The sequence below is a fragment of the Vanderwaltozyma polyspora genome, genomic scaffold (assembly GCF_000150035.1).
Source record: "Vanderwaltozyma polyspora DSM 70294 KpolScaffold1018 genomic scaffold, whole genome shotgun sequence".
Classification (NCBI taxonomy): Eukaryota; Fungi; Ascomycota; class Saccharomycetes; order Saccharomycetales; family Saccharomycetaceae; genus Vanderwaltozyma; species Vanderwaltozyma polyspora.
Window position 1 is genome coordinate 113,451 of NW_001834694.1, and position 18,062 is coordinate 131,512.

General features: G+C 30.1%; 4 protein-coding genes across 4 annotated transcripts; 2 read left to right on the forward strand and 2 right to left on the reverse strand.

Moving 5' to 3' along the window:
• Nucleotides 1-5,154: 5,154 nt before the first annotated feature.
• On the forward strand, nucleotides 5,155-6,708 carry Kpol_1018p35 (C2H2-type zinc finger protein; the record flags this gene model as incomplete). The annotated part of the gene is made up of 1 exon (XM_001647314.1): nucleotides 5,155-6,708. The coding sequence occupies one exon, from the start codon at nucleotides 5,155-5,157 to the stop codon at nucleotides 6,706-6,708; it is 1,554 nt and encodes a 517-aa protein (XP_001647364.1).
• A 2,774-nt stretch (nucleotides 6,709-9,482) lies between these two features.
• Nucleotides 9,483-11,411, reverse strand: Kpol_1018p36 (NAD-dependent malic enzyme; the record flags this gene model as incomplete). Its single annotated transcript, XM_001647315.1, has 1 exon — nucleotides 9,483-11,411. The coding sequence occupies one exon, from the start codon at nucleotides 11,409-11,411 to the stop codon at nucleotides 9,483-9,485; it is 1,929 nt and encodes a 642-aa protein (XP_001647365.1).
• A 3,373-nt stretch (nucleotides 11,412-14,784) lies between these two features.
• Nucleotides 14,785-16,104, forward strand: TCD1 (tRNA threonylcarbamoyladenosine dehydratase; the record flags this gene model as incomplete). Its single annotated transcript, XM_001647316.1, has 1 exon — nucleotides 14,785-16,104. One exon carries the CDS (start codon nucleotides 14,785-14,787, stop codon nucleotides 16,102-16,104), a length of 1,320 nt encoding a protein of 439 aa, XP_001647366.1.
• A 756-nt stretch (nucleotides 16,105-16,860) lies between these two features.
• Nucleotides 16,861-17,844, reverse strand: BSD2 (Bsd2p; the record flags this gene model as incomplete). Its single annotated transcript, XM_001647317.1, has 1 exon — nucleotides 16,861-17,844. One exon carries the CDS (start codon nucleotides 17,842-17,844, stop codon nucleotides 16,861-16,863), a length of 984 nt encoding a protein of 327 aa, XP_001647367.1.
• Between the last annotated feature and the right edge of the window lie 218 nt (nucleotides 17,845-18,062).

Below are 18,062 nucleotides of genomic sequence, written 5' to 3' on the forward strand. Positions count from 1 at the left end.
CATCTTCTTTCTCTGGTATTTTTTAATTGATAGAAATTGAAATACTCTCAAATTCAAGGCTTTCTAACTATTCCACTTTGAAGTGTCTAACGAGGATTAAGGAATGTAATAATAATTTTATTTTGTTATGTTGTGATATATTCTCTTTTCTTTATTTTTGAAATGGGATTAGTTTGTTGAGTCCTTGTTTTATGTTGTTGGGTGAGTGAGAGGTCAATTGATCACTAGCATTGATCTATCCCTTCCAATCTCATTTTGGTAATTGTAAAAAGGAAATGTACCTTTACAATTGCAAATTTTATATTCTTTATAAAAAAAACTATAACATGTTTGGGTTTTCCTAATTCAATCAGTGCCTGATGCTATTCTGATAGCTTGCTTTCTCTCCCCTCCCAAATTACAGTTTCTGAAGCTGATATAGAGTAAATTTATAAGGCATAGAGAGCATCAATTATTATTATAAGTATTTTTTTTAATTGAACACCATTGAAGAAAATTTGCATCCAATTGTGTAGGTAGATTAAAGAGTAGAGTGCATCTGTAATTCCGGCGCATATTGCAAGTTAATACTTTGCTAGCCACAAAATGTTATTATTTCTATTTCTAAATGTTTTATTTTTCCTTTAGGAACTGCCTACTCACTCTTGGTCGTGCTTCTTTCTTGTTGGATTCATTTAATAATCTGGGCATCGTTGCTATGATATCTGGGCAGGGCATCACCCAGTTGTCGAATTCTTAAATCATATATATAGTATAATTCATGTGTTACTAACGAAGTTAACGGAGGAGTACAATAATCATAGTAGTACTGGCAGTAGTAATAACAAAAAAATTTTCCCAGTATAAATCAGCTTCACATTGTCATGTCTGTAAAATCCCGAGCCTTCTTTTTTTTTTATGTGGACCAGTCAAGCTCAGCTAAGCTAAGTTAGGTTGGGCAATTCTTAAAAAATCCGTCTGTTAGTAACTCTCAGTAAGATCTCTGTAGGAACCCGAAATCTAAATGGGTAATCTATAAATATTAATCCAAAGCATATTATAGGCAACTAGGTTATTTACTATTATTATTATTATCATTTTAAGCTCTACCACACAAACAAAAGACGCTTAGTTTAAGATGGAAGATGACCCATATTTTTGTAGTTAATTGACCAGATCATTGTAGTTATTTGTTCATTTGAAAAAAAAAAATCGGTTGCGACTGATTTAAAATAGAGAGTAGTTGCATTGATTTTTTAGTGGTTCTCATTATTATTGTTGCTTTTTATCGTCAGTCCAGGATTCTCGATATTGTCTATCTTATCTAATAAAATTGGGATACGAGTTATGGCATCAGTCAATCAATTTTGTGCCTAATACACACAATAATTAGTTGTGGTTCTTTTTCCCCCTTACTTTTCTGTACTAATAATATTGTTCTTACTAAAAAATGTCAATAGTTACAAATACGGGAGAAACCGTCGCATTATTTAAAGCAGGGAAAGGAAGTTACAACCCAACATAATAAAGATATCTTATTCTCCGGTTGTTTTCTTTTAGCTGGGTAGTTGTGGTATTATTATAATTTCAAATTTTAAGACAGGAAGATATCTTTTGCTTTTCCCAATATTATTCCGTTACTTACAGGGCCACCTACATACAATATTATTCAATATCTTAAGAAAAAAAATTTTTTTTATAATACTCTATAGTCAATTTAGTATAAGCACACATATACCTATCTTTTTTTGCTTTAGAAATGCTTTCAATGAAATTCAGAGATTTTTTAGGTAATTGTGCAAAAATTATTTGGCAATTTAAGTTTATTTATCTATTTTTCGTTACTTCTATTCAAATTGATCGATTTGATTAATATGATGACATCAACTAGATCTCATGATTTTTCAATTCCTTTTGGGTGACCTAATAAACGATATATTCTTCACTAAATTACAATAAAACAAAGTAAACCTTGGATATTCACACATACGCATAATATTTAGGCATATACGGCCTCAAAGCAGTGCTGCAAAATAAAAAATAGCTTAAATCCAAATTGAAGAAGGGTGTTCATTTGAATTTACTCAATTCAAAGAGCATTTATATCAATATATTCTTGGGTGTAACTGAATTTAAATGAGCAATTCTATCAGTTTTGAGGATAAAAAAGTAGTTTAAAGTCGATATTAAAAATAGATTCTTTATTAATTTAATTGATCGATGTGGGATAGAAATAATAATAAAATTTGGGCACACTGGCATGGGTGATAGAAATTTAATTCCTCAAGCAAAATTAATAATATTAGACTAAGGCAACACTAGTAATTGTGGTAAAAGATCTGGCATCATTTGTATCTAATCGGGTAGACAATAGCAGTATTATTCTATTATAATTCTCCATGACTTTTTTTTATGATGTTGATAGATAATCAAGGCACTCTAATATAAATCGAACGTGACCAAAGTTATAATAACAAAAGTCACGTACTGAATTTAGCATTGGTTTTCTTTTGTTTTAGTAAGAGTAGAAATCTGTTATGATTTTTTCCATTGAATCAAAACAAAAAAGGAGGGACACAAACGGAGATTAAAACATTGTTAAATGAGGATATGTTTCCAGCAAACAATTGAATACTACAGTTCGTTTCATTTCAAAACGTAGAAGATAAAAATAAAATGTAGTATATTTTCCAAATTGTCAATGGCAATCAAGAGTAAATGATATTGAACTGGAAGGGAATAATCGTATTAGCTAGCTTGCCAATTATTTTTTTTAAAAAAAATATTGTTTAAAACTCTATTTTGCAATCGACTTCTTTTAATTTCATTTCGAACTGAAAAAGCATTATAAAATAAAAATAAAATAAAATAAAAAGGAAGCAGATTGATAAAGTTCTTTCCAAATTGGAATCTTGATTTATTTTTTTTTACTAAACTTGATGTCTATTTTCCATAATTAGTTTTTTGTCTTGTTCTTTGGAATTCAATTCAACCCAATCGACATTACTCGATAAATTAAACAGGCTTAAAAATTCTAGCAGTTGAATAAACCAAATTGAGCTATAGGTATTACAAATAATAGTGAAATTCAATTCAATTGATACTTGCAGATATATCTGTGTGAGTTCAAGTCAGTCTGTCCAGCATCAATTATTAATATTTTTTTTGACTTTACAGTTGTGTGTGTGTTTTTTTCTTTCATGCATCAAATTGATTGATAACTTTTAAAATCTAAGAAAGGAAAGACATTAACAGTACTATTATTATTATAAATCCGTATTCTATTATTGTGTACTAGCAATTATATTTTCATTACGATTAATACTAATACTATTAACATTGATATTGATACTGTGATTATTACTATTATTATATGTCTTTTAAGTAATCCATCGTTGTTGTCATTTTCGGTATACTAAATTAGAATAGCACCACAACTATATTCAATTTTTTTTTGCCCTCATCCCAAATAGATACAATAATTCTTTTTCTTATATTTCATATTAATAGCCAACTGAATTGGCTCGATATAAAATAAAAAGTGTATATCTATCATAAAAACATATTCACACGAATAGACATCGAACAATCCTACAGTTCTACATCAATCCGACTTAGAAGACACAATTCAGTTCATTAACACAGCTAGAAATCCTCAATTCCTCGAGATCTAACTGAAATAGTTGTTGAAGTTGCAGTCACAATTACAGTTACAGTTGCAATTATAGTTACAATTGCTAGTTGTGATTTTGTTTTTTACGTTTCTTCTTCTTCTTCTTCTTCTTCTTCTATTTCACTTCGAATTCACTTCGAATTCACTTCTTTCCAGAGAAATTCCGGATTAATAATATCGATTTCGAGACAGAAGAGAATATAGTTAGTTCCTTCCTTTTTCTTATAAGCTCCTCTTCCTGTTAGTAAATCTGGTTTTTTTTCCTATAACAATAGTACCATTAATACCATCAGTACCAATAATACGATAATTGTAATAATTATACAATAATAATATAGTTTTTAGTTGTAGGAATAGTTATTGTAATTGTAATTGTAGCTTTGTCACTAGGATACGGTTCTGCTGTTTATTTTTAAATTGAACTAAAGTGGACTGAATTTAATTTAATTTAATTTGATTTGATTTGATTTGATTCAATTTATTCTGATTTATTCAAATTTTTGATCAAATAAAATATAGCTTAGAGAGTTCACCCACTGTTTGAGATAGAAGACATTATCGAATTGAACTTGGTGTTGAGGTTAAAATTAAATTCGAAATCAAGATCGAAATCGAAAACGAAATCGAAATCAGAGGAAGAGAAAAACATATATATTTAACAACAGTAATTATAGTCTGATCTGGAGTTCTTTGATTAATTATCTTTTGTTGTTGTTGGTGGTGGAAGTGGTCGAGATATATGGAATAGTAGTTGGATTTTTGTGTCCTTTAGTTTTTTGTTTTATATTTTGGTTAATTTCATTTCTCCAGAAAGCAGTAGTTATTCTGTGGATTGACGTCAAGATAAGTTCAACTATAACCAAATTTAAAAAAATCAATAGGAATTGAAATTTGATACTTTGTTTAAAGCATTGCTATTTTGGAATAAAATACTCTTTAGAGATTTAGAGTTCTAGAAGTACTGGCATAGTCGAATTTTTTTTTTTATTACTTTATTTTCATTTATTTTTGTTTAGTACCAATCTAGCATTCCATATTTATTATTATTTGTATTCTCTCTATTACGTTTTAGGTCTTAATTGAGTTTATTGTTGTTCATTTAATAGAGACCTGACAACTACGAAGCCCATCAATTTTCATTTCATTTTCAATAAAGCAAATTAATCTCTAAGAGCAGGAGAGGTTGGATATTTTTTTTGTTAATACTAAGAGCTTCAATTGCTCTGGGGTCGTTAGTCAATGGAAAAATTTCTGACTGCTTCAAAGAAGGAAAAAAACATATAATAAATACTCAAGCTGAAACCATATATTGAATTTAATATTTTAGAGTTTAACAGATCTTTTGGACATTGAATCGTGCAATAAAATTCATATTTTCTTTTTTTATTCGAATAAAATACATTTTGGGATTAATACTGTCATTATTAGGAGTGTTTATATTTTTTTTTCAACATTAAAAAAAGTACAAAGAGAAAACGATAGTCTCTGAATATAACAATATAATGAATAATGGAAACCCATTCGATGATAAGTATTTTACGCAACATCAGGGTAAAAATGCTGATATTGATTCATTAAGAAATACTTCAATAATTCCTAAAAACTCCACTCCATTCAATGTCAATTATAATAACACAAATAACTTATCCAGATCTCCCACTCATGTCTCGAATATTTCAGGAGGGTTACCCAAATCTGGGGATTGTATGCCATCCAATATATACCCCACAAATAATACCATAACTAATAGAACAAATTACAACCATGATAGTACTTCAAACAACATCAATAATTCAAAAATATTTCAACTTGTCAATAATGACTCAATTCAACTTCCGAATGGCATATCTAGTACGAGTAATTTGCCAAATCCGAATTCTAAGGTAAGTAATTCACATCAAATGCTATATCAAAATTACAATAATAGCAACATGCATTATAGAAATAATTCTTCATGTGGTGAATTTTCTAGTAACCATAGTATCGACTGCAATGGCCCCATGAAACCTCACTTGATTAGAAGAAGGAAAACAATTGATAACAGTCATCGCAATAATATTATTGAACCCGGATTCCAAACTGGCATTAATTATGATTCAGGTATCATGGATAAGAATCACCTGAGTCTGGAAGATATAAAATTTCAAAACGTCGGTGAAGTTCGACCTAATATAATGAAACAAAAGCTACCAATTATGTTTCCGTCACTATCGGGTTCACCTGTGATGAATTCTCCATTCATTCTCAACGATAATCAATCAATTGAAAGGAATAGTAATTATGGTAACTTACTGGCAAATTTCAGCAACCTTCCGAATCATTCCCAATCATTTGGACATCATGGATTATCATCTACTAAAGACATGAGTAGTGGATCACATATGATACCCAATTTAAAACCATCCAGAGAAGAAGAGAGAAGTATGAAGATAAATGACTATGTGAGCAAATTGGATATAGTTGAGACTGGAGAAAGAATGGAATCAATGGTGAACAGGCATAACGACACAGATTGTAACTCTAAAATTAGTTCCCATGGAGATGGGTTTAGGAATGATAATATTCAAAGTAATAGTACTAACAATGGTAGTTCGCAGAAGTTGAATAAAAATACAATAGGAGACACTTCTGAAGAAAAGAGTGAATCTGATTTAAAAGGACTGGAAGAAACCGTTGAATCCACTCTTTCGAACTTGATGCAGTCCCATGATTATTCAATGGTTATGGATTGGTTAACCCATAATTTTGTTAGAACTTATAGTTTACACCAATTACAACAATCATCTAGTTCAACTGGATCAACTGGATCAAGCGGTGACATAGATCAAAAAAATATGTTTCAGTACCCAAATAAAGAGAAAAAGCAGGTATCATATCAGTGTCCTGTTTGTGGCAAATCTGTTAGCAGGGCCAGCTCACTTCATTCTCATATGTTTATTCATACCAATGCAAGACCATATAAATGTCAATGGGAAGGTTGTAATAAAACTTTTAACGTTAAAAGTAATTTGAATAGACACACTAAATTGCATATAAAGAAGCAACAAAAAAAATAGACCCAATAAAATTCATATCTTCTTTTTTTGCAGTATGGTTGCATTTCACCTTTTGAAAATGTTTCATATTACTATTACTATAATTATTAATAGGACTAGTATATCAGCTTCAAAAAAATTTAAGAAAAAATAATCATGATTGATTTATACAAAGTTACAGCTATGACATTAATACAAATATTTTTTATCATCTAACCATCTAGTTTTTTGCTTGTCAATAAAATTTTAAAAATTTAGATGGAATAAACTATTTTATTCGAAATATTAATTAATATTAGCTGATGGATTATAACTATAGCAATTGATATATTTGGAATTATAGGCAAAGAAAAAAATTGGTTTTGTGATCTATTATTATATGATATCTGTTAGAACAGATCAATAATATTTTTTTTTCATTGTTTTCTAAAATAATAATGGTCAATATAGATTATAAACTGTGAATAAAAGGCTAATGCTCTAATGGTGGTGTCTTTAAATCAGTTCCAATTTCACCTGATGAGTTTTCAGGAATTTCGAATTATTTTTTTGGGATTTCGAATTTTCTTGTTTTTGTGCTAGGAAATCAGGCAGGCAAGCAAACCTATTGGGAACCTATACATGTAGTATTTGATTGTTATAGAGACATTGATGATTACAAGACAATGATTACCAATGATTTGAGCATTAAGACGTGATATTAGAATATAAAAGTGTCTGGTGTATTGTATTATACAAAACTAACTAAGAGTCTAGCATACTATGAAAAAGAGAAAAAAAAGAAAGAAAAAATTTGGGTCTTAGAAGCTATAAATACCTAATGATTGTTAAAGGGACCATGTCTAGTGGCATTAAATTTTGAGGAGATGTTATGGATTTAATTATATCCAATGTTATAATTGGATTAGTTTAGTTCTTCTATTATTCCTCGAAATTTTTAGGTGTTTTAGAATTATATTTTTTTTGCTTTCGAAAATTTAAAGCTCTTTAGGTTGCTATTAATATTTAACAAAAGGCAATTTTAATATTATTAGCCATAAAAGATGATTATAGGTTAGCAGGCACTATTGTGTTCTTTTCACCTTTTTATTCTGCTGTATGCTATACTTTTTTCATTTTTTTTTTTTACATATTTTAAACCGTCTGTCATAATGATTGTGTCTATTACAATTATCAATTTAAACAACAATGATCATTACAAAAAAAATATGTTTCATCCTTGGTGAATAGGAACCGACTAACTCAAGCATTGGGTGACTGTCAATTGCTTATTTGTTTGTTTTTATTCTGTTGGTTGTCAACATAAAATTTAATTATGTGGTCAAATATTGACTTTGATTAATGATAACCTATCCATATCTACATATCAACAATTGAGTATGCCTTTTGATACCAACTTCTCGTATTTTGGCTGCTACTTTTTTAACTATTATGTGCCTTTCCCTTGGGATTTGTTTCTCAGTCAATAAGAGAGCCTAATATTATTAAAATTGATATACGATACAATATAATAATCATGAAACAATAGATTGAAGATTTACTATTATTATTCTTAACAGAATTTAAAAGAGCAGCTTCGATAACTGACCAGGCATATATGTGATGTAGCTGCTCTATAATTACTAGTTGCTCATTTGACGTGTTTTTTTTTTCATTAACAGTATTTTTATTTTTGAAGTTTTATTCTCCCAGTTTTAATGTGATTGTATTGTGTTAGTACAAAAAAAATAACTTTGATATGATATCTAGAATCACCATCACTATTCTGGTTGATCATATGTCATCTAGTCCTAATTCAACATTGGAACTGTAATATGCTCTAGATTTTTTCATTATGGATATAAGATAAATTTGAACTACAGTAAAGTGAGTTAAAAACTCTCTGTTGCTTTATTGGAATAAAAATAATTTCAAAGATATAACTTTTATATCAATAGAAGAAGAAAAAATAATGCAATTACTTTACCAGTAATAACCTAAATGGTTATTCTGATATGATAGAGACCCTATGGTGTTTTATTAATTTTTATTATATGATTGAAAAGAAATTTTCGTTGCTTATAAAACCATGTCTTTTTTCATTTTCAATATTCTAATAAATTATTGCGATAACAATTTATAAAAATTAATTATTAATATTTTTGACAAGTGTTGGAAATTATATTAAAGACCACTGAATTAACAATTCCTATAACAACGATTGTTAAAGTTCTTTTAGATGGGAGAGATCCTGTCACAGTTTATTTCAAATAAGTATTGTTTTTTTTTCATTGGTCAGACTTTAATGATTTTTAGCTAATATGAAAGACAACAGTTGCTTCAAACTGGACTGAACATATTTTAACAAATTTACATTAGGAACAAGTAAAATCATAGAAGAACTCAGTTCAATACCGAGTATTTATTTTATCTATTGGATTGATACCTTCTAAATGAAGCAAAAAATATTTCTATTTTTTCCACCTCATAACATTCTACTCAAGAAACAAGTACAATATATGTTACAATGTTTTATCAATAATACTAGTATGATCATGTATGGATCTATGATATACTTGCTACCTTATTGATTTATTGTTAATATTGGATAGTCTTTAAAAAACATTTTAAAAAATCACGATATGATTTAATTAAATTAATTATTTACTCTATAAGATATATTAGATATTTTAGTGAAAAATTATGAAACTACTGGCGGTCATTTGCAAGAAAAAAAGGATGATAGAATATTTTTTATTTTTGATCAATTGAAGTATTTATTTCGAGAAACTTAGTTTTTATTTTTATCCTCTAAACTATACTCTGACCATATCTCTGTAGACTGGTTTCCACATTTGAGATTTAACCCATTCTAAACAGTCATCAAAATCTCTAGGTATTTCAGTACCTTCAAGTTCGATACGAGCAGAGCCTTCTTTTATTGATTGTAGTAGGACAGCAGTGGCAACTCTGGCTGATGTTTCTGTTATGCTTTCCAATGGTGGTAGTAGACCTGGCTTAGAATCATTTTCTTCCAATGGAGATAAAGACGCTAATTCATCAACTGCTGCTGAGATCATGGTATCAGATATAACAGTTGCGCGAGCCAACATTGAACCTAAACCAATACCTGGAAATGAGAAACAATTGTTATTTTCAGAGATACGGTAGCCATTTACTGGTTTGAATGGTGAACCAGTAGCAACTAACGCATCATTATTTGTCCATTTCATTAGATCTTCTGGAACAGCTTCATGGAGTCTGGTTGGGTTTGACAATGGGAAAATAATTGGTCTACTATTATATTTGTGCATTTCTTTAACAATCTGTTCGCTAAATGCACCTGCTTGTGTAGAACAGCCGATTAAACAGGTTGGTTTAACTTTATTCACAATATTTAATAATTGTTTGGTATCGACACCTTCCCAGTCTTCATCTAATTTAACAAATTTACGTTGAGCTTCATATAGTGAATCATAATGGGATTTCAATATTAAGCCGTTTCTATTAATTAGATAGATTTTTGATCTGGCTTCATCAATGGATAACCCATGTGTACACATATGGTTTACAATTTGATCAGCAATCCCTACACCGGCAGAACCTGCACCATAGATAATAATCTTTGCATCTTTTAAATCTCTTTTTGTATGTTTCAGTGCGGCAGATAATGACGCCATTACGACAGCGCCAGTTCCTTGAATGTCATCATTAAAGCATGGTAATTCATTACGGTAACGTTCTAATAATCTTCTAGCATTAGTGACACCAAAGTCTTCAAAATGTAAAATTGCCTTCGGGAATCTTTTTTTTACAGCTCTAATAAATTTATCTACAAAATTATCATACTCTTTACCTCTAACTCTTGAGAATCTGTTACCAGTATATAGTTCATCACGGGCTAATTCTTTATTATTTGTACCTACATCTAAGCAAATAGGCAACACTCTTCCAGGATGAACACCACCACATAAAGTCATTAAAGCTAATTTTGAAATTGCAATACGAACACCACCAACACCTTGGTCACCGATACCTAAGATACCTTCAGAATCAGAAACAACGATATAATCTAAATCCTCAGCATTACCGTAATTAGCTAATCTTTTATCAATGCTGTCAGGATCAGTGATATCTAGGAATAAACCTTCAGATTTTCTTAATCTATGAGAATAAGATGATATAGCGTCACCTTCAGTAGGTGTATAAACAATTGGTATTAATTCTCTTACATGTTTTTTAATCATTGCATAATAAAGAACAGAATTTTCAGTTCTTAAAGTTGTCATGAAATCATTTTTTTCAATTGGTGAACTTAATTTTTGTAATTGTTTATACGTTCTATCCAATTGATCATCTAAAGTATTAACTTGAGGTGGTAATAAACCAGAAATCTCGAATTTTTCTCTTTCTTCTTCAGTAAAAGCAGTACCTTTATTAAATAATGGCGAGTTTAATAAATTTATTCCCGTTAAATTACATTCGATTGGGCCATTTACCAATAGATTTGGTGATGAACTTTTTTTATTCTTTTCATTTTGTAAATAATTATTTGATTCATCGAAGATTGATTTTGGTTTTGAACCTAAATTTGTAAAATCTTTTGATTGGTCCTGGTTATGAGTATGGTTAAATTTTGAATCTCTTAGAGTGGATGCATTATTTTTATTTGTAATTGAATTAAAACAGCGGATATTTTTGAATTTAATTCTTTTCATCATCAGAGTTGAATTTGAACTAAGCATTTTTATTAATAATTTATAGTTTATACTTGCCGGTGAAGGTATAATTGTGAAGCCGACTGAAGATTGTATGTGTTCCCTTAAATTTTAATATATAGACAGAAATATGACTATTTCGACGATGACTATAATCTACGAAAGATCTTGGATTCGATGAGATGAGATGGGACAGAATGTTCCAAAATAAAAATAAAAATAAAAATAAAAAAAATATTAATCAAGAGAACAAGATTTGATAAACAAGGATTGATCAAGGAGCTAGTCAATAAGGAATAATTAGATATGATATGCAGTCCTTATATACAAATCGAATGAATAATTAGAGTGAGGTTTAATGAAAATTATCAAGTAAAATAGAAATTTGATAAAAAAAAAAAATTAATCCAACCTAACCCAATTCAAAATAGGAATAAGAGACTATAAAACCGATAGTAAATTATACTGTGGAGGGTCTGTTTGATTAAAATATGCATCATCGATTTCTTCTACAACCTATTAGTCAAAACTGCAGCAAGAACACCAAGCTTAGCCGATAGCATATAATATATAACATTTCAAATAATGAATATATTTTAACGCTGAAGATGAAAATGATGAAGAGACTGTCTGAAAAGAAATAACAAAAGGATGAGGACGAGAACAAGAACAAGCACAAGAACAAGCACAAGCACAAGCACAAGAACAGAAAGAGATGTGAAAAAAAAATATTGATAACTCTGCCAAAAGGTGAATGAGTCAGAGATCAAAAGCGAAAAAGGAAGATATTCAGAGGGAAATTTGGAATGATGAAAAGATGGAAACATTTGAATAGTGGAAGTACACGGACACACAATCAGAATCTCTCTCTCTCTCTCTCTCTCTGTATTCATGTATGTATAGACCTCTGTGAACAAGAAATCCTGCCATTGATCTATTCTATCTACATATTTCATAAGAACCACTGGGATTGTAGTTCTTAGGTGAATGGAGGAAAATATACAAGACAGGGACAAGCCAGCAATCGATCAAGCAATAAATCAATCAGTTAATAATAGTTGGCGATGAGGTATATATAAATATACGTAAAATACAGTTATTTTGTAATATTTTTTATTAGTCAATTCTTGCATAGAGAACATAACAAAAACAATTTCTGTTACGTTAAAGTGAAGAACGACAGGTTTATACTTTGAAGTTCATTCAACGCATAAAAATCAGTAAAACAACAGCTAGTAGACGATATAGAAAAAGGATCGGAAGAACAAGTAATTATTGCTGAATTTCATCATTTCTTGGTCTCTAGTTAGTTGAAGGTTGAAGGCAAGAACTAATTTGAATGGACTAGAATCAAACTTGTCCCAAAAAAATAAAGAGTTAAATAAAAAAGACAAGTTGCGTTGTGTTGTGTTGTAGTAGAGTTCTCAAGAAATGTTATGGTTTGGCTCTGGTTGTTGTTGCTAAGCTTCTTTGATTAAAGGTATTAGCGTTAACGGGTAGTTAGGTTAAAGAAAGTTTTGGTTTCTCTTCCGACCAACACCGACAGAGTTCATTTCATCATGTTATGTTGCCTTGGGCAAGTTGCCGGAACCAGAGTAGAGATTCCCATATAGACTACTAAACTAAATAATGGAAGATAACACAAAACTTAGGCTCTTTAATTACTTGCTTTTTTTATTTCCAGTTTTTGCGTTTTCCATGAAAAAGTCTCTCGGAATATTTAGGAAAATCTAGATATATGTCAAATACCCGATTGGGAAATCACAGGGATTAATCCGACGGAGTAAAATGTCTACCACGGACGCATATATGCAAGTGTGCATGGCATATATACAAATAGAGAAGAGACACTTCAAACTAGGCATGGATGGGCAGCAAGGTCAAAAACATGCCCTCATAGTAAATGTCCTTTTTGAGAAAGTTGTCCGCCCGGTCGTGCACCAAGGAAGCTGCGGGATTTGTCTGTAACTAGCTTCTGATGGACCGCAAAAGAGGTCGAAAAAAGTCATGTGATGACAAAAAAGTAGTAGGTACGCATTTCACTTGTTGTGGTGGAACATTCTACCATTGTTGTATATACCTTAACTCATTCAAGAAAACAAACAATCTTTTTTTATTCATATCTGTATAGCAGCTGTTTGTAATCCCCCTTTTCCGAATCTTTCCGCTTTATTACTTCTTTTGGAATATACCATATCGAATTAATTTAGCCAACTTGATCCAATGAAGTTTTTCCGCGAATGACCGGTACCGGGAAGTTTCCATTGTTTCCATTGAAATTGACCCAAAAACTGACCCTCTTTGAACAAGAACGAACGGGCAGGGAAAGAAAAAAATAATAGAGGGAGAAAGAGATCGAACCAGTGAACTTAACAAATGACACAAATATCACCCAGTTATCCCTAATTCAAAGTTACAATGATAAAATTTGCATTTAGCATTTTATTTTTTTATGTGTTTTGCTTTTTTACTTCTTGTTTTACAAATTTGATCTCCTATTGAACATATTAGGGAAGGTGTAGAGGTCAAGTCACCCAATTCAGTTAACGGATCTCCCGACACCTCTCCAAAACGTTAAACGGATGGAATGGTACAATCTGACTCAAAATACAAGGCTAATTAATATATTGTATTGTATCACCTTATATTATAATATATTTTACTTTAATAATTTTAAGACTCATTAGGTGAGTAATCAACGTTGTATCACTACTTTTTTCATATGTTACCTTATTCTGTTTTTATTATAGGGATATCAATATAGATATAGATATTTATGTATGTACGTACGTATGCATACCTGAAGGTTGCAAATCTCAGCTGTTATATCTTTCTGACAAGATATCAACGATATGTGTTAAGGGTTACCGTCGTCATACAGCCTGTGAGAATTGGATCTACGTTTACTGGTAAGAATTTCTTTCTTTCTCTTTCTCTTTCTCTTTTCTTTTTTGTTTTTTGGCCTCTCTTCTCTTTGGCTTGGCATTCTTATTAGTTTTCACATTTTGAAGAGACTATCTATTGTTTCTGGCATATAAACCAGAGCAGAGGAGTGACAAAAAAATGATAATACCAACTTTCTTTTTTATTTTTAACTTTTCTTTTTTTAATTTTTTTTTGTTTAAATTATGGTTAAGAAGTTTTTGAAAAATTTATGAAAATTTTACTAATGCGATGAGCTAGCTGAGCTGAATCAAATAATCACATATACAATATTAAATGATTAGATTATATATTCAGTAATGAACACATTCTTATGCTTGTGCCTGTAATTGTGTTTGTACTTGTATTTGTATTTGTACTCGTGATATATTTATATACATATCAAATATATACAGAGAGATATCTCGAATAAAGGAATTGCTAACTTTGGAAAGCTTACATTCTATTGATAATAGCGATGTCAAAAGATACATGGAAAATTATCTCTGCCACAGCTATTTTATCAATAGCTTTTACAAAAGGTATCGAATTAGCATGGAATTATCTTAAATTAAATTCAAATAATGCTAGCACTAACGTCAAAAAATTGACTAACGGTACTAAAAAATCTTATGATGATGATTTGTTTCGTGAACAATTGGCTCGTAACTACGCTTTCTTAGGTGAAGAAGGTATGCAAAAATTAAAAGATCAATACATCGTTGTCGTAGGTGCTGGTGGTGTTGGTTCTTGGGTTGTCACAATGCTAGTTCGTTCTGGTTGCCAAAAAATTAGAGTGATAGATTTTGATCAAGTCTCTTTAAGCTCTTTAAACAGACATAGTTGTGCAAATTTAAAGGATGTGGGTACACCAAAGGTAAATTGTTTGAAAAATCATTTATTAGAAATTGCTCCTTGGTGTGAAATTGATGCCATTAATGAATTATGGACTTTAGAAAATGCAGAAAGATTGATATTCTCAAATGGTAGACCTACAATTGTAATTGATTGTATTGATAATATTGATACAAAGGTTGATTTATTAGAATATCTATATATCAATAAAATTGAAATGATTTCATCTGGTGGTGCATCTACAAAAAGTGATCCAACGAGAATGAATGTAGCTGATATTACTGTTACAGAAGAAGATCCATTGGCTCGTTCCGTTAGAAGAAGATTAAAGAAAAGAGGAATAAATACAGGTATACCAGTTGTCTTCAGTGCTGAAAAACCAGACCCAAGAAAGGCAAAATTATTACCACTTCCTGATAATGAATATGAGAAGGGTAAAGTTGATGAATTAAGTGTATTAAAGGACTTCCGTGTAAGAATTTTGCCGGTATTAGGTACTATGCCTGGTATATTTGGTTTAACTATAGCAACATGGGTTTTAACAAAAGTTTCAGGTTATCCAATGGAACCAATTGAGGGTAAAAATAGAATTAAAATTTACGATGGTATTTATCAAACTCTAGCTGGTCAAATGACTAGAATTAATATGCCTGATCAACGTGTTCCAATTGCATTAAGAGAAGTTCCATACATTGTGGAAGAAGTATTTAGAGGTAAGTCTCCAATCAGTGGCTTCTCGACCCGTTTAACTTTATCAAAGTGGGATCCAGAACAACCAGTTTCATTACAAAATGTTGTATTGATGACTAAAGAAGAACAACAAGAGCATGAAAAAAGGGTTTTGAATGGTAATGAAAAATTAATAGAAGTATATTCTAAGGAAGCCTTGGATATGGTAGAAAAAAGATTTTCTGAAGAAAGATACTACTCACAGTTTAGATAAGAATATCGATATATCATCATATTCAAGTTAATTATAATTTTTGATAATTAATTTTTCGAAATTCTTCTAAATTATTCGAGTTATTTGGCTTCCTTTTGATATTCTAAATCATTAATCTGGTCAAAAAATGGTAGTATTATCTGTGAATAAACTTTATTAATTTATAGACCATATTCAGTGTAAAAATATAGATTACTAATTTGATGTAAATTTTAATTTCTATTGATTATAAAAATCAAGCAAATTAAAGAGATACATTCACATTGATTGTATTTTAATTTAGGTATGTACGTATGTACGTAAATGTGTATGTATATGTGTATATGTAAGTACGTATGATATAATTTTAAAAAAAAGGAAATGTAATATACCCAGTAATTAGACGAATACCACTAAGGTATCAGAGATTACCTTTCGATGCTAAAAATTTCATTTGATGAAATGTATAACCCGTCCATCATTTGATGTTCAATGTCATACGTCTAGATTTTGTAGATAAAAAATTATGATTATTTTCATTATTCTACAATTTCTTTATAAAGTTGTAGATTCCTCAATATGAATTTTGATAATCTAAAATGCAAAAAAATAGTAATATACTATGATAATTTTTTATTTTTCGGATTTAAATTTACCACCCTATTCAAAATCACGATTGACTTTGTGCTAAGTATTTATTTTCCATTCTCTTTACTTTGACATAATCCAAAATACTTTTAATTGATATGTATAACCCCAATTAACCCACCACGATACCTAAAAATGGTATTTTCTTCTTTTCCTCTTCCACCCGTGACTTAGGTTGGATTTAAAATTATCAATTTGGGCAGTTTGTGGGTTTATTTGTAGATTATCAAACTCGTTCGGATCTTCTACTTGAATTCTATCGATTGATTTATCTTTACCAACTTTTGAAGTTACATCATTTGGTAACATTGAGTAACAATAACCAATGAATGTCAAACCTAAACCAAACCTTGAACCTTGTTTTGCTGCATGAGAAGTATGTAGAACATAAGTAATTAAAAATCCAATAAATTGGAAACTTGTACTTACAACGATATTCCAAATTAAATTTGCAACATTTCCTACAGGTAAACCTTCAATACAGATTTCGTCGTAATACATTGCTGAACCTTCAGTATGTACACCATAATAAGAAGGGACCATATCATTTGCAGCAGATTCATAAGTTGGAGGTATGTCTTCTTCTGCAGGTTCATTGCCCAAACCATTTGGTTTTGCAGTTAAATTACTAAATACACCATCATAGCTAGCACCATGTTGGGAAGTTTCAATGGTTCTCTTATTAAATAATCGATCAAGGATATTGAAATGTCTTCCTATTGAACTTATTTGTCTGTTCATCCTACTGCGTAAATTATTGATTGTTCCATTATTGTTACTATCGTTATCGTTATCATTATTATTGTTATTAATGTTGGTGCCATTTTCAATATCATTAATATTGCTATTATCTTGTGAAATTAAATTACTATTTGATTGGGCATCTATATCATGATTTCTAGTATTATCAATGCCAGTGTTATCGCTATTAGTATTATTATTTTCTAAATCGAAATTTATGCTATTATTTCCATTATTGATATTGCAACTAGGTAGGAATGGGGCAGATTCATTAAAATTTGAAAGAGATGAATGATCACGATCAAGATCAAGATCAATTCTTTCGGTGGTTGTATTTTGTAGATCAGCACTGGAACTGGCAAACGTATTCATCTTTTTTTTAATCTTCAAAAAAAAACTTCTATATATATATAATTATATATATATAAAGCAGAGTCCAGTAATATTGTTATTAAAATAGTGCAGAATAATTCTTACTGTAGGAGGGAAACCAAAAACTTTGACACCTTTAGACCTTGTTAAAAAAAAGAGTGAGAGAGGATACCAGATAGAAGGGCAGAATAAGAGGGAGACTTTATTACTAATGCCGT